The 22,030-nt window shown below is 41.3% G+C and overlaps 1 protein-coding gene across 5 annotated transcripts in view; it reads right to left on the bottom strand.

Annotated features, from left to right (window-relative positions):
- LOC106938595 (arf-GAP with Rho-GAP domain, ANK repeat and PH domain-containing protein 2) overlaps nucleotides 1–22,030 on the bottom strand; it is a 48,848-nt gene that overhangs the window by 3,338 nt on the left and 23,480 nt on the right. For all 5 annotated transcript variants that reach the window (XM_015020688.1, XM_015020692.1, XM_015020689.1 and 2 more), the window contains 2 exons: nucleotides 20,339–20,408; nucleotides 8,579–8,699 (listed from right to left, as the gene is read on the bottom strand). In XM_015020688.1, coding sequence (XP_014876174.1) covers nucleotides 8,579–8,699; nucleotides 20,339–20,408 — 191 coding nt within the window. The remainder of the gene's footprint in view (nucleotides 1–8,578; nucleotides 8,700–20,338; nucleotides 20,409–22,030) is intronic.

Genomic DNA, 22,030 nt, shown 5'->3' with positions numbered 1-22,030 from the left:
AAATGAACAAAGGAAAAAGCAATGCAAACCAATCCCTATGCGAAATAGTAAATCCCCCTAAACTTAAAAACCGGTTGTGCCAATCATTCGAGGAAATGAGCTTGCTACTACCACTTTGTACAATTCTTGTGTCAGGGACTTTTGACCCAGTGTTTACTGAAGTGACCTTTGATTTGCTTAGGCAAGACCAAAACCTCTGTTTGGATTGCTGTCCTGTTTTGAAGCCCATGTATGCCTGAGTATACTTGAGTTTTTGGTCACAAATGATAGCCAGATGTCGTCCATAAGGATTTTCTACATGAGACCAGAAGTCATGGTTCCAATAAATGTGTTCATCTAGGGCAGCAGGTTGTTTTCTGCCTTAAACCTTTGCTGTGTATACAGTTTTTGAAATCTTTTTGTTATAAACTCTGGCGCAAGATAATTGGAGTGCTTCAAAAGGCATCTTTGAGTTACCTTGTGACCTCCTGGATGAGTCATTGATTAACTTTTTGAGTAATCTTTGGTTCACTACCTCCTTGGAAGGTTCGTGTTTCCTTCGTCTGTGGAAGATGGGTTGGGTATCATTGTAGTTTGTTGGAAACCCAAAACCTTAAAAATGTCTTAGAAATGTAACCCTTTCCATGTTGATTTTTTTTTTCTCAGATATTCGTCCATTTCTTTGGGCAAGGTGTGTTGCTTTTTTGAGGTCTTTCAGCCTCCTTCATGTTGTCAGACAGGTCCTAGTTAGGTGAGTTCTTGCCTCCTGATAATCAGTCTTGAGTGTGGCTGATGAAACTCAACAGACCTGTCCAAAAATGTTGGTTATTTACAGTTAGTCTTTAATTTAGCAGAGAATGTAGATTGATCTGAATAACATTGCTTCCTCCTTAATTAACAGAGAGTTGTAGTTAAGATGACATGACCTTTAAACATCTGAGTGATCAAGCAAAGAAATAGAAACTATAGGCATGCAAATACTTATGCATGACAATTAAACCAATGGCATTTCATTAAGGTTCATGTTAAGTTTTGTCCCAAAAATTCTCATGTCCTTGAACAAAACACAGAATTTAAAAAAAAAAAAAAAAAAGAAACCCAGAAACTTACTGAAAATCCCTCCCTGGATCACAGCTCAGCTAAATGGACCAACACAGAGCAAAGGCGTCATGTTCCAGCCAGGGTTTTACATTCAAACAATGTACACCCAAAAAGGGCTTGTCAGACATCTTCCTCTGCAACTTTTCAAACAGACTTAAAAGGAGACACGAAGCCGACACTGTAAAGCCCATTCCCCCACCGCCCGAGACACTGAGCTATCAAAGCCAGCAAAGTGGAAACACAAGAATTACCAAAGGATTGCAAACACACACAGTCTAACATCACAGGTCCAGAGCTGAGCCCACAGAGGCAAGTGTTCAGCACAAAGACAGAAAAACAAGTATCAAATAAAATCTGCAAACTAGTATCAAACTCCGGAATCAGTTGGGAAAGTCTTGCAAATTTGAAAAAAGTCAAAAGAATCCACTTGGTTTAGAGTCCAATTTTAAGCTTTTTGAAGGCGGCAAACAATTTATGCACGTTCCTAGCCATTTCCAAAATGTGCAAAAACAAAATATTCTTTCAATTTGTATCTGTGGGATATAGAACGTAGAGATTTTAAAGGAGAAAGTGGGTTTAATCCACTTTGAAATAAAACTATAGGACAAAAGCGTATTGCTGATTATTGACTTGTTATTTTAGCTTGGAGTGAGTAAAAACCAACATATGGCTTCTGGAAAAACCAAAATAGGACCTAAGACCAAGACATTGTTTCCCCCCCAAATACAGAAATCTCATCGTAATAGTTTCAGGCACTCCAAGAGTTGCATGGAGGCTCCACTTCTCAATCTCCAGGACAGATCTTGTGCCAAGACCTTGGCTACAGATTCCACAGCAAACCTTTAGAGGTCCAGTGGTAAGGACTGTTTTGGTAGCAAAAAGAGGAACAGACACCCTATTCGGTAGATGCCCTTTAAATGAGCAGGGACATGTTTTTGTTCTTAATCCACAAACATGATGTTGAATGCTTTGCTTTTCTGGTTTGATTAAAACACGACTGGAGCATGTTTTATTGTCGCAACGTTGCCCTTCTCTGCAGGAACGACGGTGTTTCTTAGTCAATTCCGAGTCAAACAGACGGTCTATCCCTCGACTTTGGTCACACAAACATCCCATGGAGAAGTTTCTCATCTCCGCAGGCCTTCCCACCCTACTGGGGACCCACACGGCGCATCTGCTTCCTGTACCTGAGCTCACAAAGAGCTGGCGTATCAATAATAAACAGCCCTCTCAATTATTGACAGCTCTGTACATCACCACTCTTTACTGTTCGTCCCCCACCTTGCTTTCTGAGGTCCATTACCTGCCCTGCACTCACTTATTTGCCTGTTCATTTATTCAGGGGCCTCCTTCTTTTCTCCTCCTGCTCATCTCTCGTTTTCGGCCGAGCTGTCAGCCTGACTGCAGATGGAGGGAGGGATGGATGGAGCGAGGAAGAAAGGTTGGGAGAATTAGGAGAAATTTACGCCTGCATGTGCCTATCCGATTTGCGTTCTTGAATGTTTTTTTTTTTTTTTTGCATATGTTATGGAGCATGTCTCTCTTCAAAACAACTAAAATTTCTATATTGCTTGCCAAAATCATATGTTTGTTTTTTTTTTTTATGGGGGTTTTCTTTTTCCCAACTCTGCCTTCACCTCTGCACGCATATAAAAAAAAATTTAAATAAAGCCCACCGCTCCATCCAGCATTCGCCACTTATTACAGGAAATATGCATGTGCAGCCAGCTATCTGAAAGACTGTTCCACTCTACACCGAGAGAGACGAAGAGAGCGGCATATAATCCTCACAGAAAGTGGATGAGATGAGAGCCAGGTCCACTCTGCGCTCAACAGGGATCTTAAAAGCCACCCACACAGTCTCCATCAGCAGGAATGGCAAAAGAAAAAGGGAAAAATAAACAAAATAATATGTTTGGGTTTTTTTTTTGTCCGGTTCCATTTATTTTCTCTCATTTCAATCTTTTCATGCCAAAATCAACAAATACCGAATTTAAACATTCACATTAGTGTCTATTTGACGAATGTCCGTGTTTCTTATGCGGCCGACATCATGGGGCTATACGAACCGCATTTCCATTACAGCCCATTTGTATTGCGATCACCTCAATAACTTGCATTTGCAGAAAACAGTTTGATGACCTTTAAGAGGACGCAGAGCTATACACACAGAAACGGACGGACTCTGAAGCACCGTTTCCGCTGACGGTACGGCTCGGGCCGGTGTGGTTCAGTTGCTGTGTTTTTATTACTATTAAAAGGCATTTTATGGTCAGATGAGACAAAGACCGAGTCTGTTTAACCATGAATGCCAAGAAGCATGTTTAGAGGGCTCAATGTGATTGTTTAAAAAGAATAATAAAAAAGATCTGACCCCAACTCTAATCTGTATCTTTTGCTAAGGTGCAAATGTTGACATTTTTGAGTAAAACCTCTCAGTGCTGCCCTCTTTGGGCTAAAGAGCGGCTACTGCAATTGGCTTTTCCTATTGGTCACAAATGGTATAGCTAAGTTGCTTAGTTTTTAATGATGCCGTTTGTTCTTTATGTTCTCTAACAAACCAATGAGATCCACCACAAAACCGATGGATGAATTAACTGAGATTAATTTACACACAATCGGACAGTATTTATTAATTTGGTTGTGAATTTGTTTGACCCGAGTTTTATTCAAGGAAATCCGTCAAGGGGGAGGTGGGAATACAAATCTACTCCACACTTTTCAAATATGTATTTCTTTAAAAAAAAAAAAAAAAAAAATAAGATTAAACGATGTGCAAGACCTGCAAGTACGTTCGCAGAAAGCAAATAAAGTCAAACTAAAGGTCTTAGAATTCTAGATGTGTTCTCTCTCTGACCCGCTCCCACTGTGTTTATTTTTATTTACTCATTCTCTACATCTCTCCGGCCCGCTCCCCTGTCAACTCGAACCAAACCAACATGTTCTACGAGCACTTGTGGAAAGCAAATGCCAAGACATGAGAATACAAATCACTTGCCTTTATATTTCTTTTCAACACAATAAATCTCATCCTCTGTCAAGTGGCATGTTTGTCTGAAGCCCCTCTGCAGATCGCCAACCCCAAAGATCCAGCCTGCTTTCCATCACTGTATCACAGTCTTCCATCCTTCCTTCCTTCTTCCTATCTTTTCTCTCTCAAGCTGACGGTACCTGAGGGAAGAGGCCACCTGCGGACCAAGTGGGGAATCAGCCGACAGCTGTGTGCACACTCTCTCCGGTGGCCTTCAATTATTCACTCACTTCTCCCTCCTCCTCCTTTCCATCTTCACTCTGCTCTTTTCATCTCTCCCCTCCGTTGCTGACTTAACCTCTCTCTGTCTCTTTTTCACACAGATTGCATGTGGCATTATCCTCCCCCCTGTTATTCTCTGGTTTAATCCCCTCCCTTTCTCGTTGTTCCCTTGTTTTTTTGCTTCTCCACCTCTTGGACTTCTCTGACCGTCACTCCATCACTTTGTTCACCGTCCCTCCTTTCCTCGACTCCATCAGCTCCCCTTACCTTCACTCCGCTAACCTACTCTCTCTTTCCCTCCATCTCCCGGCGTCTCCTCCTTTCCTCACGTGCTTCTCCAAAGATTGATGACTCTTCAGTACCAGGCAAACAGGCCTGTTTAAAGTTGCATGAGGTGATGAGACCAACTTTTCTCCTCCTGTACTTCTCCTGCTCCAATTTTCCTCCTGCCTCCCCTCCTTAAATCTGACGGCGGTGGCCACTTCTGCAGGAGAGGCCTCACGCTGTTCCAGACGGGTCAGAGGACTCCAAATCAGACAAGCTCTCGCTCGTTCTCAGCTCAAGTCAAGATGCGTCAGTGTGACGCGTGGCAACGAGTAGTGAACTGACTTTGTGATAAATGATCCCCCCCAAGGACCCACAACTCATGAACAGACAAAAACAAGCTGATTGTCATTGATATAATGACAGTGAAATGACAGCGGCAGCAGGGAAGACTGCCTGTGCGTGGCTTGCTGAATGTGCTGCTTTTTATATTGGACAAGTAGATGCAAGATTTTACGAAAAGATTTAGTGCACATATTCCTTACGTTAGCAACATTTATTAAACAACCGCTGCGCCCTGTTGTCTGGCCTGCTGGTACTCCTGGCTGATGGGCTGTAGCCTGCTCTGGCTTCCTGTGGGGTGATTGGAGGGCGTCTCTCCACTGTCCCTGGCCTGGTGGGTGAGCCAAAGGCTGTGGTGGCTGGAGCTGGGTAGATTGGAAGCATAGGTGGGGCAGAATAGAGTCTGGGGACAGTAGGGGGATTAAGAGATTTGGGTCATGCTTGGACAGACAGCGAGGGTTTGGAGGTTGGGTGCACCAGATGGGGCCTCTGGGGTCCTTAGTGGTTTGACTTTGACAGGTCTCTGGGTCCTGGGCTACTCTTCCCTGGCCTTGGTTAGGGATGTTGGTAAGGGCATGGGTGGGACAGGAGTTGGCTAATTTGGGTACTGCCCCCCAGGTGGATTCATACCAGTGCCTTGGCACCCATTCCCTGGACGTCCTCCTCTTTGTCCTCTCCATTCTTGTGTGTTTTCTGATGTGATTTTTGTGTGCACGCTCAGGCCACGTCCCAGAATGCTGAGCTCCTGCAGGGTGGCCTTTGGTTCCTCAACAGAGACTGTGCTGAGATCTGGTGGACATGCCTCCCTCTTGACCTTTAATGGGGAAAGCTCATCATATGGGATAGTTGGGTATCTTCCAAACCTTGGTCCTTCCGAATTCTTGCTAAAGCTGTGGGCTTGTGCTTGTCCGGTGCTCTGGGTGGATGTCACCCCTACTTTTTGCTTGGTCTTACTGCAGGGGTTTGGAACAGGCCCTAAGCCACAGAGTCACGGACTTGGCCTGCACAGTGGCAGATGACTGTGAGGCTGGATTGAGGGGGCTCTGTGCACTAAGTTTCACCCTATACCCCCTCTTTGGCCTGGGGCTGCTGCTCCTGTGCTGCATTGTCCATCTACCTCTGAGAGGCATATGGCTGCACTGTTGTGTTGTGTCTGTCTGCCTGGGGCTTCTGCAGTCTTCCAGAGCAGAGTCCACCTGTTCTTTGCTGCTCCTGGGTGCTGCGTGTTGCAGGTTTTCTACCATTCTCACCACTGTAACTGTGCGCCTCAAGGTGACAAACTCACTCAACACAACTCACTTGTCAACATAAGCACACGCACTAAAATATAAGTAATCCAAATGGTTGAACGGTTACTATTAAGACAATATGGCATGCCGACCAATAATAGTGAATACAGTTTTGATTTAATAAAGTAATCACACAATTAGGATTCCATCTTGAGATATCCTTTTTGCAAAGCAAAACTTCCCTACCACATGTATTCAACTAGCTTCTCTTCCTAAAATGTGTCCCCCAAAGGACACGTGGGGGAAAAAAAGTAACTTGAACTAGACTGGTTGAGAAATATTATAGTGATTTTGTCAGAAATAGCAGAACTGTGTGTGTAGAAAGTTGAAGGTAGAAATTAAATTCCCTTCCAGACGAGCAAAGTCCTGGAAACAAATACTCTACTGGGGAGAACACTCAAGCTCCCCTGCCTATAAGGCATATATGTATAAGAAATTTTATTTTATTTTAGCTTTCTAAAAAAAAAAAAAAAAAAAAACATGGTTTCCTAGGCAAGAATTGTGTGGCAGCAGCAATGACGTCCTTTCATGTCCACATTATGCTCAATGTCTGTTTCATCAAAAGAGTGAAGTTCAAGGCACAACTTTAACAATAATGGGTTATTTTGTTGTAAATAACCCATTTACAATTAAAAGAGCCGCAGTGACATGCATTGTAGGATGCAGGTCACTTTCCACAATGTCCAGCTAGCTGTAAAAAAGGAAAGGTCCTTCCTAAAGGCATTGAACAGTGACTTCCTCCATTGAGTGCGAGGGCACTCTTTTCATTCAACATGTCAACATTGTGGCTGAATCTGAAGCAAATAATTGGTAACCTTTTTAACTTCAGTCTTTACAAAAAGATGCCTGCTGTTTGAGGAGTAAATGCTGGACTTTTTGCCTGTGTTAGAACTGAATCAGAGCACAAAGGTGCAATAACCAATGAGCTGCAATGAATCAACAAGAAAGTTTTTAACGGAATTAATGTGTGCGCTTTTGTTTTCGTTCATTCTCTTCTCACCGTGTGCCACACAATGAGTCGAGGATTCTCGGAGCCATTATTATGCAAACCTCAATTCCACCAATCTTACTCGTTCAGGGGAATCAGAGGGGCGGACGATATCTGACCCGAGACACAGACGGACGATTAGCGAACAAGCTGTTTGACCTGAGCTGCTTAACTGACTGCCATCAAACAGGCAGGGGGTTGATGGGAGAAGGCAAGGACCAGATCTCTTCCCTTTGTTTTATTCAGGCCTCGACACAAAGCCTCCACCGAAGAGACGAGAAACTAAATCAGACTCCAGTTTTGACTGATTTAACAAAAATTTGATAATTAAAAAGCCAATTATTTCCCTCAGTTTTATCACATATTCTGAACATAAAGTAGCACTATAACCTACAGGTTAAGTAAAGGAAACAAAAAACACACAACGTTAAAATTGTTATGCATATATTATTATTTTTTTTTTATCATCACTTAATGCACCATACATAGCCAAACCAAGTTGTGCTAATCTAAAAGCATCAATCATAGGTATCAGTGAGGAATTTTAAAAGTTGCTCTAATCTATATTTTTGAGTGTTCAATTTCTATCATGGAACAGGAAGGATTTAGAGTAGGGGAAGGATGTAGACAAAAACTATTTTCTTAGCTAACTGCGCTAATGCCTGGGATGCAAATGCCATTACTGTACTAAAGTAGGCATGCCCACGTCCAGTCCTGGAGATCTACCACCCTGCAACTTTTAGATGCGGCCCTGGTCCAGCGCACCTGAACGGAGCTATGAAATGTGAATTTTCTTAAAACAACTGCATTTCTGGGTTGAAGTTTAAAAAAAACACAATAGCCATGATTGTTGTCGTCACCCCTTCCTCTTGATCTTACCAGTCTCCTTAGCTTTGCTTAACGCAGACACACACAAAAAAAAAATGTTATTGATCTTTTCATATGGACTTTGAAAGGCAGAAAATCTTGCCCAAACAAACACCTCTTTCTTCGCATAGTGACACTTTGCGAAGAAAGTCATGGAAAATCTCTGGTGAAATTAGCTGTGGGAGGAAAAATAAGCAGAAGAGAGCGAGGGAGAGAGAGAGAGAAGTGCATTTATAGAAAGACGGGAAAAATAGGTGAAAGACAGAAGATTACCACAGAGGCATTTAGAAAGAGAGGCGACTCTGGGAGAGAGTGAGGAGACTGTAAAAAAGGAGAGAGTGAGAAAAAACAAAGGCAGACAGCGAATCAGACGGTCAGAGTGACAGAGGCAGACTGACGAGAAGCAAGAACACGTTGGGGAGCTGAAAGACGACTGAAAAATGAAGGGAAAGAAAAAAAAAACAGAAAAAAAAAAAAAACAGGATCTTGATGTACCTTCTTTCTCGGCCCGGAATGTGAAAGTCCGGAGGCCCGTGATGACCTCAAACTTATTTTCGCCCAGTCCTTTCACCTGTCTGATGGCACTGACCAGGATCAGACCTTTGGAGTACATCTCCTAAACAGAGAAACACACGATAAGTGCTCCAAACACACACACACACAAACTGAGCTACATTCATGCAAATATTGCTATCGAATTCCTGTTTATTCCCATTATGTGCATCTGTAAACACACAATGACTCCCCCCCCCCAAGCGCATTGTTTGCATCAATAGATGTGTAAATCGGACTTGTATTACCGTCAGCTGGGATTGGGTTCGGTTTGAAACCGCACTGACAGACATCCTCATCAAAGCAGAACCACATCCCATCAAATGCGGCGTCAAATTTGTTCGCACAAATGGCTGGCTCTGTTCTTTTTTCAAGCGCCAACTTCAATAAACGGCACCAAGCTCTCGGACAAGCGGAGTGGGTCAAAACGCTGCAGATGCTGCTGGAATTTAAAACTAAAAATCTGCCATACATTCAGAGTGAGAAAGCCAACTTTGATCGGCAGTAGTTGATCTCTCTACTGGGGACAGGAAGTGGCTGATTTTCAGTTGGACCAGCACCGACCAGTGATTGCTCAGCTGGAAACTCAAAAACCTAATCCTTCTCTGATTTGTGCACAACATAAAAACGCCACCAGCACTCTAGTGCAGAAGTTGTTACTGTGGGAAGTAAAGCGATCCTCTGCCTTTTTTGGTAACTATTCATGGATTTTTTTAAAAAAAAAAAAAAAAAAAAAAAAAAATCAGTTGCAGAAAATCCGCCTGGTCGCAGATCCTTTTTTTTTTCCAGATGAAAAAGCAGCTTGGGGAGCTTAAGCATTTAAATGCTACTTGACACACAGCCAATCGAGGGGCACCATTCATTTTCCTTGACATTCATTGATTTCAACTCCAATCCGATAAGACTGTAGATATTAGCTTTTGCAGTAGTGCTGAAGCAGCTAGCGCTGAGTATTAATGCATATTGAAAAATATTTGGTGTTCGAACTATTAAAATGGTTAGTCACAAGTTGTGGGGTAGCTGTAGTCCCCAGCCACCCCCAAATACCCGTGTCCACCAAATGCATACAATGTTCATTTTCAGAGCGGTGTTGAAAATGAAGTCAGAGAAGACAGAGTGTTATAAAAAGCCGTTTAATAAAGATTCATTTCAACCAAATGTTGAGGAATGTCTGAGGTTCAATTAGGTTGCAAAAACAGGCGAGAGAGCGCAAGTCTTAAAAAAAAGACTACAAGAAGGATTAAATCATGGCCAAGTTGGGGTTTTTTCTATCGTTTCGAACCTTAACGTCTGTCATGGTCTTTTGATCATGTCAGAGTTAAAAGATAAAAAATCTCCATTCTATAGTTCCCTGTCTACTTAGCAATACAAGGGAATATATTTCTGTCAATTTTATCAAGTGAAACACAATTTATAGTCATATGTGTGTCGCTGGTTTAATGAGGCGCAAAAACATTAAGTATTAATAGTTTATCCCAGCAATTTTCAGCTTTCTATGTGTGTGAAGCCACATTTGGATAGAAATCACAATGGTGCTTGGTGAGCTCCCGCTTTCCTAGCTGTAATCTTGACTTCAGGTAGCGTTCTTGTTTTTGTGGTTGGTTGGTTTGTTTCTTGCAACTGGGAATTTGGAAGAGCGTGCAAAGAGAACACGCCACAAAATGATACACAGAGACGTAAAGAAGTCAAATCTGTGAAAGTTTTGTCTTGGTATCACTAGTGAACCCCTATTTCATAATGTCTCCTCTCACACAGGCGTCATACGCTCCACAAACCCCCTTGATGGGAAATGAGCAAAAATCTGCATCAGCGGGTCAGTGTTTTACAAACAACATGGAGATTTTTGCAAATTGTGATTAGTGCATCTCTAATTCGAGCCAAAATTCATCCTACTGTCATTATCTGCATCTGTAAGCCCACAAGTACTCCCCCTATTAGCACGTTGCTTTCATCAATATCTCATCAAATGTTGCGGCTAGTTCATTCCCACAAATGGCTTCTGCTGTTGTTTTTTTTTTTTTTATTCAGTCATCAACTTTAATAAATGGCACCAAGCCCTTGGACAAGCAGAAGCAGAGTGAAAGAGAATTAGTGTGATATTTTTACCTCAGATTCCAAACTTGACATTTGAAAGTTTGGGAAGGGAAAACCGGCAGGAAACGACTCAAAATTAGTGAAATGTGAGACCTCAAAGAATAAAAATTAAAGAAATAATGTTACTTTAGATGCAAAGGGACATGTTAAGATAAATATAGAGGCTAAAAACAAACTTTACAGATGTTAAAGAAAAAAGAAAATGGGGACGCACACTGTTCTGGGATTTGGACCACCGTGCGGTACGGGGTACAGGTAAAGAAGAGTTTGATTGTGCGCAATGTTTTATTACCCTCATGTTTTTCCCCAAAGTAGCATTAAAATAAGGAAGGATGTTGCACAAGGGGCTTCCTGACCCTCTTTACAATCTCCCAAGACAATGGCAATTAAAGTTCTGGGTCAATGTGGGTGTGAAACAGGAAAAGAAAAAGGAAAAGTATTAAACCTTAATGCTATGACTGCTACTAGAGGCAAAGACAGAATGGTACCGCTGTCAAAAATCAGAATTCAAAACCCTTCCTGTGACAAGCGCGGCACTGAATTTCCTTTAAAGTAGATGGAAAAAATAAAAAATAAAAAAGATCTCAAATTGTGATGTTCTTGCGACAGCGTGAACTCCGGAACAGTACATTACGCTTCTGTAATGATGTAAAAATCCCTTGGTTCGCATTTAAGGAAAGAAAAAAGAAAAAGAAAAAAAAAGGTCATGGCAGACATTGCATTATTCATGTTGATAATGTCATTATCATTGCAAAGTAAGAAAAAAAAAAGGAGAGAGAGACATGACTCATTCATTTCCTCTGTTGCTCTTTAAGTAGTATTGACCTGAATTTTGATTCTCAGCCGACAAAAAAGAAAAAAAAAAAAAAAGGCTCGTGTTGATTGGCATGCACGATGCTGCTTGTTTGCTCTACTGTCCTATCTCGGGGTCACATCCTGCAAAGGCAGAGTGCAAAAGCAAGTGATGGGAAGTATGAATGAGGGAAGAAAGCGGAGGTGAACTCCTGACTCCCTCTTGCCATTCTTAATTAAGCTAGTGACCTTGACGTTTGCAAAGAAAGAAAGAAAGAAAGAAAAAAAAAAGGTTAGGCCTAAAATATACCAACTAGCACAGTAACTCGGGGAGAGTGGGGGCGGTGGGGGAATACACACACGGATGGAAAGAGCTCGAAATAGAAAAAAAAATATAGAAATTAGGTTCATGTGAAAAGGCCAAGGAGAGAAGTAAAAGAAAGGAAATGGAAAGAGCACACAGAGGCAGATCCGAAGGAGACGATACAAACCGAGTGAAACGGGGATCTAAAAGTGGTGCATGAGGAAGATAAAAAAAAATAAATTATACTTGTGGGAAAGGGAGACATAATGTAAAAATGAAGATGCCTAAGGGGGTCAGGCAGGGGTCTTCCTCATATTAAAGCAGGATGTTAACAATGGCAAGAAGTGGCTCAACCTAATTACCGACCCGTAGCCTTGCGCGTCTCTCTCCCTGGGAGTTTCACTGTGGTATCTGCCTCTTTTTCCCTCTAAATTTAGAAAGAAGTCAAAGAAAGGTGAAGAGGAGGAGAAAATGAAGTATGTGTCTACATTTGTGTGTGTGCACGCATGAATCATCTCTGCGGTTGTTATGCTGATAATTACTGTATACCCCCAGTATGGGTTAACAGTAATTAATTGTTTTAATTCTGGTTTTGGGGTCACAACGGAGAGAGTTTGCTTAATTGGTTATCTTGCGGCCTGTAAACACTGCGGCAGCAGAAGAGAAGGAGGAGAAGGAGGAGGTTTCCGATCGGAAATCGCAGCTACGTAGTCGGAAATTCTGCTTACGATCTGATCTGGAGAGGGGCCCCGGGGGAAACGCAAAGAGTCCTTCCCGTCTCCTCACACGTGATTCACCTCGTTCCAAACCCCCCCACTGCGTCTACGTTCCGGCTCAAAACAGCAAATTGTGTTTTACACTCACAACATATGTCTAAGTCGGTCCAATCACGGGGTTGTGTTCAGTTTCTTTCTTTTTTTTTTTCTTTTTCTTTTTTTGTTGTTATTCGTTTTGTTTTTTAATGAATAAAAGTGCCTCTGCTGCAAGGGTAAACCGTGTCTCTTCAAAAGCAAACTAGTAAACTTCAGGAAACAATTAAAGCAAAGCAATGGAGCTAAAGCCTACAATAATAGGGGCACCATGAGGAGAAAACAGGGAGGAAGGCAAAACAAATAAATAAATAAATAAAAACACTGAAGAAAAAAAAAAATGGTTGGAGGACGCCTCTGCCAAAATGGAGTTTAAGCTGTTGCGTCTCCAAAGAGCCAGGTTTGCAGTGGAGGTACGAGGACACCAGCTGGTTGAAGCAGAAAATTGCAATTTTTTTTTTTTTAGGGGAGAAAATGACTCTTACATTAACATCAACAACCAATTTAGAGAAACTTGAAACATATAGGCTTGAAGCTTTTGTGCTTTCAGCTGCAGCCTTGTATCGACTCCACAGGGTTTCTATAAGGTTTCAGAAAGTCATTAAAAAGTCCAACAGATTCTTGCATCTAGACAGATTCTTAATAGTCCCATCTTAAAAGACATGAAGTTATTCTTGAATTTACATGTTTGCTGTTTTTTTTTTCTTCTTCTTCTACGTTTGTGTTTCTCCTTTGGGAGATGCGTCCACAGGGTCAATTTTTGGTTCAGGAATTTGCTGTGACAAAACAACAAGTTCCATGTTGCATGGAAGCAATTGGAAAGAATTGCTTTAATGTGTACCTACATAATTTAGATGTCAAAGATAGGACTTGGGTAAAAAAAAAAAAAAAAAATTACAAAAGTTATAGGTTTTATGCTCGTTTTCCTAATCTGTTGCAACATTACTTCAAGATAAAAACATATATATATACTTTCACTATTTTAGAATAAGTCTGTAGTGTGAAAATGCAAAAAGAAAAACGCAAAAGGGTGCGAATGATTTTCATTGTGCAAGAGATCACTGCAAACAAATTCGCACGTTGCGCTCAAAAAATGATCACCAGCCACACAGACTAATAAAGAGCATAAACCACCGCCGCTCTTCCAGCCAGTGCCAGAGCGAAGCGGTTCAGGTGGGCTACAAATCAAGACTGCTTACACCGACAATTCCTACAACTACTGCTGGTGATAAAAAGCACAATGTAGCATTTTCTCATTTCGCGCGTGGCACATATGCACGCAAACCAACCGTAAAAGTTGAGAAATACGAAGAGATTCACGCCGGTTAATGACCTGGAGATAATGACCGTCATTATCATGGTTTGTTTCACTGCTCGGGGGTCACTTGAGTAAAACTCCGGCTCCAACATCTAAGGCGGAACCCCTTGCAACAGGAAAGCTTTCAGATCTATTACAAATCAAAACAAACTTGTCTGATATTATGTTTACAGACTTAATAACAGCTGATTATTGTGTTGTCATGAACCTTAAAAACCAAAAGCAGAATTGTTATTTAAAAAAAAAAAAAAAAAGACAAACATGTGTTTGTGTAACCCTTCAGTAAAAATCCATAATTCATTGTCCAGCAGGGCTTTTAGTTTCAGTGTACACCTGTTAGAGATAAAAAGATAAACCACTGGGTAGTATCTTTAAATCTGAAATTCAAGACTCTGATATCCTTTTATGGTTTAGTTTGCAAGATTCACGTGCCATAACTCAAGTGTTTTAGCAGGAATGCATTTTTTTTTATTTCTTTCCATTTGGGAAAAAAAAAAAATTTTAAAAAAAAAAAAAAAAAAAACATCTCATGCTCTTGTCCGTCAATAACCATATCTTACTTTACTGCCGCCGTCATCCCTCATGTAACGCAGTGAGAAATAAATACCTGGCTCTATACTTTCCAGAGGCATCATCTATCCACTAACTTTGTCTGACACGTGGAGCTCAGAGGGGACGTGCACAGAGAGCTCCTGCTGAGATGAAACAAAACCAGCGAGGGAAGCGAGAATGAATCAAAACTGTTATTTTGTGGATCATGTAACTAAAATCTGGAGCTGACCAGTAATAACTGTTGTGATGTGGTGTGGTGTGGTTGGGGGGGGAGAGACCCCTTCAGAGATGGACAATGTGTCTGTTCAAACTGTGACCTCTTTCACAGCAAGTATGATCTGGTCCATCACTAAACTAATAAATTCAGTTTTAAGGTCACCACTCAAAATCCCTCATATTTTTTTTCCTTCTTCTTCTTTGTTACGATTCTTTCGAAAGTTCGTATTGAATTTAAGATGGCAATGCCACATGGTGAGTACGGAATCCCAGCAGCGCATTAAGACCACACCTTCTGAATTTCAAACAGCACCGGAATATGAAAGAAAAGAGACTGAAGCGACTTCCAACATGGCTTTTTCCGTTTGCGCCACATAGTCTTGTCTGAGCAGAGACTGCTGATTTTCAAAGATGTTCAAGCACAACCATCCTACAGGCTGAAAACCAAAGACACAAAAACACAGTGTACCTACTATACAAGCGGCTGGTTAGTCTTTACTTTGAGCATATTAAGTCGTGCTCCAATGAAAACAAGCGGAGGCCTTTGGTTTTTTACATCTGGTAAGAATGAAGCTAGCGTAGCACAGGCTTGGTTGGCTAGTCCCGTTATTCAACATTTTCTACCTACGGTGCTCCGCTTTAATACTTTAGATCAGTTTTCAATTATTTAAGGGTGACGCAGAGGTAGTATCACCTCAGTTTAACGTGGGTGTTCTTGTGAAGAATTGGGACGGGTTTGAGTCTCCTCATTGAAGAATGGCTGCAGTTTGTCTCAATATAGACACGGTACATCCGAAAACATCCTTCATGGATTTGATTTGTGGAAATAATATGATTCCGTTGACAAACCACCAAAAATCACAAAAAGATTTTTTTTTTATATGCTCAACAAAGAAAATGTAATAAGTAGCGAATATTTATGGCTTAATGTCCTTCACATATTGCCGAGTAGTTTTATTTGAAACATTTTCTTCTTTGTTGAACATGAAAATCTTTTGTTCAAAAAAAAAAAAAAAAAAAAAAAAAAGTTTTGATTAAGATGACGGTGCTACAGAAAGCCAAAAAGGACAGATACAGGCAAGATACTAGAGGTAGTACTGTAAGCAGATAAGTTTTCTTAGCTTTGTAAGAAACTATTCAGACGCACAGCCAGACAGACTGACACTAAGAGCCTGATCCATGATCCTAAAACCTCATCTCCCCCTTTGGCCCTCTGGCCACCCTCATCTCTATCCCCATCTCCATTTCACTTTCTTATTCCACAGCCCCAAAGCCCAGCTTTCCCTCCACACACACACACACGCGCAGACGTACACACGACAGTACACCAGGACCCCGAAGACTACATCTCAAGCCCAAAGCATTCTCTAAAGCCAATCCCTGAGTTGACGAAATCGAGCGTAAGGCGTGATTGATGAGACGGATTGGAGGCAATGCTGCAGAGAGGGAGAAGTGAGACCGAAGATCTCGCTACTCTCCCACGCCACCACTGCTACCCCTGTGATGACATCACAACGGACAGAGACCTTCAAGCCGGCACTGCGATTAAGTACGATTAGTTTTGTCTGGGGTTGACAGATCCCGGTGGATTTTCAACTACAGAAGAGGTTTTGTGGGTGTTGTAAGTTGGAGAAAGAAAAAAAAAAAAAAAAAAGACAGAAATAATCAGAGAAAATATTTTTTTGTTTGTTTTGTTGTTATGGACAGTAGAACAATCAATCTGTTGATTATGCTAACATGAGCCAGGTTTTTTTTTTTTTTTTTTTTTTGTTCACGTTGCCCCTGACGGATTCTTGGAAATAAAAAGATCATGTTCTCTGAGATTGCACATTTACAATGGCCTAAAACACCTCGATACATTTTCCACTAATTTTACCAAATTGCTACACTTGTATATATTCCACAAAACCTGACAGAAACCAACAGTTAAATATCTACAACATTTAATGGGTTACATTATTAGAATTGGCTTGTGAGATCATTTATGCTAAAAGTATTTTTTTTTTTCAAGGCAAAGTAGCTGTTCTAACATTTTACTTCAGTTCATCCAGTTACATTTTTAAAGCAGATTGAAGAGACAGACAGACCATGATCAAAGTGGTTACTTATATTTACTGCTGCATGAAGATGAAAATGCAGAAATGAGGCATACGGGCTCTGCCAAATTAAGGGCGTGAACAGGGAAGTAATATGTTCTGGTTTTTCAAAAGTCTTATCAAGTTCCTAGTTGAAGGGCTGCAACAAAAATGGCCTAGAATTGGACAAGAAGTTCTGTGCATGCAGCATGTAAAATAAGTAACTGCTAACAAAAACAAAAAGCAAATTCAACGCGTTACAAAAAATGGAGATACATTTCAGTAAGTGGTGAAATATTGAACCCCAAAAGTTTTGAGGGATTCGCAAAAAGCACAAGTTAATTAAAGCACATGAATTCCTCATGTATTTTTGTTGGAACATGAACACATTTTTATAATCCAATCTCAGACACCCAATATCCCTTGTATCATGCTCTAATACTGCAAGCTGGATCTGTATAATGTAAATAAGGCTGTACCGTTTGTGTTTTATTGTTGCACAATCAATGCAATCATGTTGGTTAACTAAGTCCACTTGTTCCTGCCATATATGTGCAACCATCCTGTGCTGGAGTAAGGAACCACATTCTAGCTACAATCTGGAAAAACCCATCTGCTCCTTTTAAAGACATGAAAATTGGTGGGTTTTTGGCAGAAAACATTTTTTTGTTGTGCTTCTTTACATATGGAAACGTTAAAATTTGTTCAAACAAATGGCGATCTATATTCCTAGGTGGCAGTTTTGAGAAAATCAGATTTGTCGAGGCTACCGTCAAAAACCAGTCTTAATGTCGCTAACATATGTTAGCAAAGCTAGCATACCATATCTGGTGCAGAGAAAGGGGAAAATGTACACTTAAAGATAGTTTGATATTTTTTTTTATTTTAATCTTAATTTTGTTAAACACTGGAAGTGTCTTGACTTGAACTCCACAATAAACACCGTAATTTGGTGATTTTATGAGTGAAGTTAGAGAACTTATTAAAAATCTAACAATGTATCGGGTAAAGGACAAGGAGGAACATGGCCCATTTCCATTTGGAGAGTGCTTTCTTGTTTTTTGTTTGTTTTTTTTTTGTCATATAATGTAAATAAGGCTGTGTTCTGTAGCCCAGAGTCAACAACACATCAATATGAGACCATGAGCAGACTAGTAATTTCTATAGCTGGCACTGTGGGGGGAAACAAACGACAAATTCCAATTTCTCTGTTTCTGACACACTGCAAAGCAGTTTCTGGGAGATTTCCCTGCAATCGTTTTCCTACCACCACGCTCAAACTGCTGGAGGTGGTTGAAAGTGGAGGCAGGTGGTGCAGAGCTCCAGCTAGCCACACAAGTCAAGGATAACAGAGAGATTGTACTCAACCTTTCGGTTAACCCAAAACATGATGAGGTTTTTCACTGTCTCAGAGGTCAGAAGCACAGCGGAGATCTTTAGAAGTCGTTTTTTTTGTTTGTTTTTTTTTTTAAAGTCTGAACAACAAACCCTGCTTTCCCTTACACGCAACCACATAAAGAGAGACTTTCATCTCTCCTAACACTGCAGCAACTATGCCGACAGTGTCAAAGTGCTGACTCGTTGGCCTCCTCCGCCAATGCCGCCCCGCTGTCGACCAGGCATGTCCTGATAAATAAAGCAACAAATGTAATGGAAAGAGAAAACAAGGGAAAGGCAGGAGGACAGAGGCAGCGAGAGAGCTATAATTAGTAGGTGATTAACGAGCAGGCATTAGACAGGTCCCACATCATTGATCGTGATGTTGTGCAATGCTGCTGTAGTGAAAACAAGCTGGCCCTGGGAGAAGGGGGTACGAGTTCACAACTCCACACCCACACGCATCCAACCACACAGGCAAACAAAAGGGTTTGATGTGTTTCTGCAGCGAGAACAAATGGTCATTATTGAAAACGATGAAGATGTGAAGTGCATTTTGAGAGACCCCGACAACCACTCAGGAGCTCAAAAGACTTTGTTTTTAAAAGGACACTAAAAAGAAATAAAAATGGTACCATCTTTTACGTCACCTTGCATAAGTATTTATAGCCTCTGGGCGGTTTTTTTTTTTTTTTTTTTTTTAAACCACAAACCTCAAAGTGTCTTGGGATTTTATGCGATGCGTCAACAAAAAAATGTGTGCATAACTGAGAAAGGGAAAGACGACGCTTCATGGCTTTCAACAGTTTTTACAACAAAAAAAAAAAATCTGAAAATGAGGCCATCACTTGTATGCAGCAAAGTTAATACGTAGAACTACCTTTTGGGGTCTCCAACCCACTTTCTGTATCTAGAGACTCCGATAAGGCCACAAACTGAAAGCTGGCGGTCTGTGTTGCTGGAGAAATTATGTCACCAGATCTATTTTCTTCTCCATCCCCTTAGAAATATGTGACACTGAGCTGGAAACAACAGGCTGTTAGGCTGGCATTTTTCAAAAAAAGATAAAATAAAATAAACCTCTATCACTGAGATTAGATGGAGAGCATCTGTGAACAAATCCTCAAATAAGTGCAACAATAAATATAACATGTTAGATGATGTCTTTTTTTTCATACCAATGCAAGGCCAGGGTAAGTAGTTATTTTATTTTAGCTGCTGTATTTACTAGATGCAGTTAAGTCAGCGCAGAGCTCACCACTGCTCACCACCTTGTCACCATCATATGGCTCTCAGCACAGCAGCGGTGCAGGTGGGTTGAGTGATGCGTCGGAGATGTTAATGAGCCACGAGGTTTACTTGAAACGTGCAACTCATTGGCAGAAACCAAGGCAAAAAGGGTGCAGATTGTCATCATTTTCTCAGAAATTTGTGGTTTCTATCTTTTTTTTTTCCTCCTTTGTTGCTCTGCCAACTTGCTCATACATTCGCCATGGAGCGTCAGAAATACACTGAGGTTTGTGGCTGCAAAATGATGAAATGTGAAACAGTTCAAGCAGTGTGCTTTTGCAAAGAACTCTACATAAAAATAGCTTTTCATTACTATTCTGATACATTTCAGGCATGCAACTGCAACACCCTCCATTTTATCATTTGAGTCCAAATTTCAATTCTGTCCGTATTACACATACGTCTGCAACCCCTTCCAGTTTCCTCTTGTCTCACGCCATTCTGACTCATCACTACCTTCCACTCGACATGAGCCAAACTTCAAACTCTACTGTCACAAAGGGGCGGAAGGAGCCGTACGGCCAGGGGGGAAAAAAATGCTGATGAAGGCAATAAGAGATGAGAGCCTCCCGTTCTGTCATGCTTTTGCACTCTTCTGGAGCTGGCCAGGTGCCAACACCGGTGTACTCTACAGGCACAGAGTGTTGGTCCGTCACGCATCTTACTCCGTCCTTGCCCCTTTTCTCACTCTGCCAAGCTAATGACGATGACAATAGGGGAGCACTTAAGAACTTGGTACAGAGTTAGCCGAGTAAGGAAACAGGCTTTCACCAAAATGACCTAAGGTTCTAAATAGCTGCAGGAAAGTCTGAGAGACGACATTTTAGCAGCCGCCAACATGTTGAGCAGTGTACGTCCCACTGACTCCCCACCTACCTTGTCGTTGTTGTAGTAGCCCAGACTCTCGCCGTCAAATCTCACCCATCTTCTTTGGAAAACACAATTTCTGCAAAGAGAGATGCAAAGGTTAGGTGAGGGGGGCGGGGGAGAAATAAAAAATCTAAACCCAATTTGAGAGAATCATGAAAAGCGAAAGCTAACCCCATTGGTGTGAAGACAGTGAGCTACTAATCTACTCTGCACAGGTACTCATATTTTACCATGAGTGCCACTGATCCATTAGTGTCAAAAGTCGTATCAACAGCTGTCAATTATCTTAATCAAAATAAATGGCCACATTGAGTCTGAATATTCAACAGCCCAAGGGCAGTTTGCCAAAGCCATGCAAATCAGGTGCTGAAGGAGACTATAAGAAGCAAATAAATGATTGATAGCGTGGCTTCACAGTAACACTGATGCATGCAGTGCCAGAAGACTGAAAAGGAAATCTAGTTTTGCCAAGAAAACCAAACTGAGTAACAGCAAAAGAAGGCCTGCGTCTCAAAACCACAAGGTTTACTCCCACCTTCCTTCCTTTGTCTAATATTAGACTCATGCAAATTTGATAGAGCCGCTTCGCATGTCTGTCCGTGGAGCCATTCGTCAGTTCAGCATATTTAAAGGATCAAGACACACGGAGCATGAGAGACCCAGAGGAGGATGAACGCTCAATCTTTCATCTGAGACTTGCAGAGGCATCAGGAGAAATAAACTGTCAAGCTGCTACGCTTGAGCTACCACTGCAAAAATTAGAGGCACATGAGGACAGTCACCGACAGCGTGCCTGTTAAATGCACTATTTCGACATTCTCTGGTTTTTCAATTACACCATACCACAACAAGATCATTGTGAGCCATTTAACCTTAATGGCGAGAGACGTTGGATTTAGTTTTTTCTACTTGGTGTCAGATCTCTTCACAACAGAACAATGTGGCTGTTTATGTGATTGAGGGGGAAGGCATTAGAAGAAAAAAAAAAAGTATGTCTTGATCTAGGCGTCCTGCAGTGGTTTAACTGCCACTGCTGGTAGTATTCGAAAAAAGGGCACACAAGAGAAACTGTACTCGCAGCTCTCGGTGAACTGCAAATGACACAAGATATCACCTTATTGAAAACACTAAAAATATGACTTTGCAATGCTGCCAAGCATCTAAAATGCTCTGAGTGCTGTAAACGCTACAGGTCTGCCTTCAATTGCTTTGCAGCTGGTTGCCAACCAGCAACCTTTGGTGAGGCTCTGCATACTAGTTCTCCTTTTCATGAAACTTCTCTGTTAAGCCTCAGATAGACATGATGGTCCAGTTCTACCGTGCATTTGCTTACAGGATGCGAGTTGAGGTCTTAGGCTTATCACAGTTTTATATCTTTTTTTTTTTTTTTTTTTGGGTGTTACCAAGTCACAGCTGTTTTCGTAATAGGCCGCTCATTAAGCATTACTGCTTTCATTTATGTCAGGATTAATCGCAATCAGATTTGTTGAGCTATTTAGTCACATAGAGAACAAAAAAAAAATCTTTTAGATTTGTTTTGATTTTTTTGTTGTTGTTTTGTTTTTAGGGGTGGGGAAGTGCCCCTCTGGAGCAGCCACCAATGCAAGGGTACAGAGATCCTTATGAGAGGCCCCATAGGCCAAAACATACAAACTCTCTTACACGTACTATCGAACCCTCTCACATTCGTTATCAAAC

This window comes from Poecilia latipinna, unplaced genomic scaffold (assembly GCF_001443285.1).
Source record: "Poecilia latipinna isolate Pla-1442-1.1 unplaced genomic scaffold, P_latipinna-1.0 Scaffold2638, whole genome shotgun sequence".
Lineage (NCBI taxonomy): Eukaryota > Metazoa > Chordata > Actinopteri > Cyprinodontiformes > Poeciliidae > Poecilia > Poecilia latipinna.
Note: the sequence above shows the minus strand (reverse complement) of the source record. Positions and strands in the feature narration are given on the sequence as shown.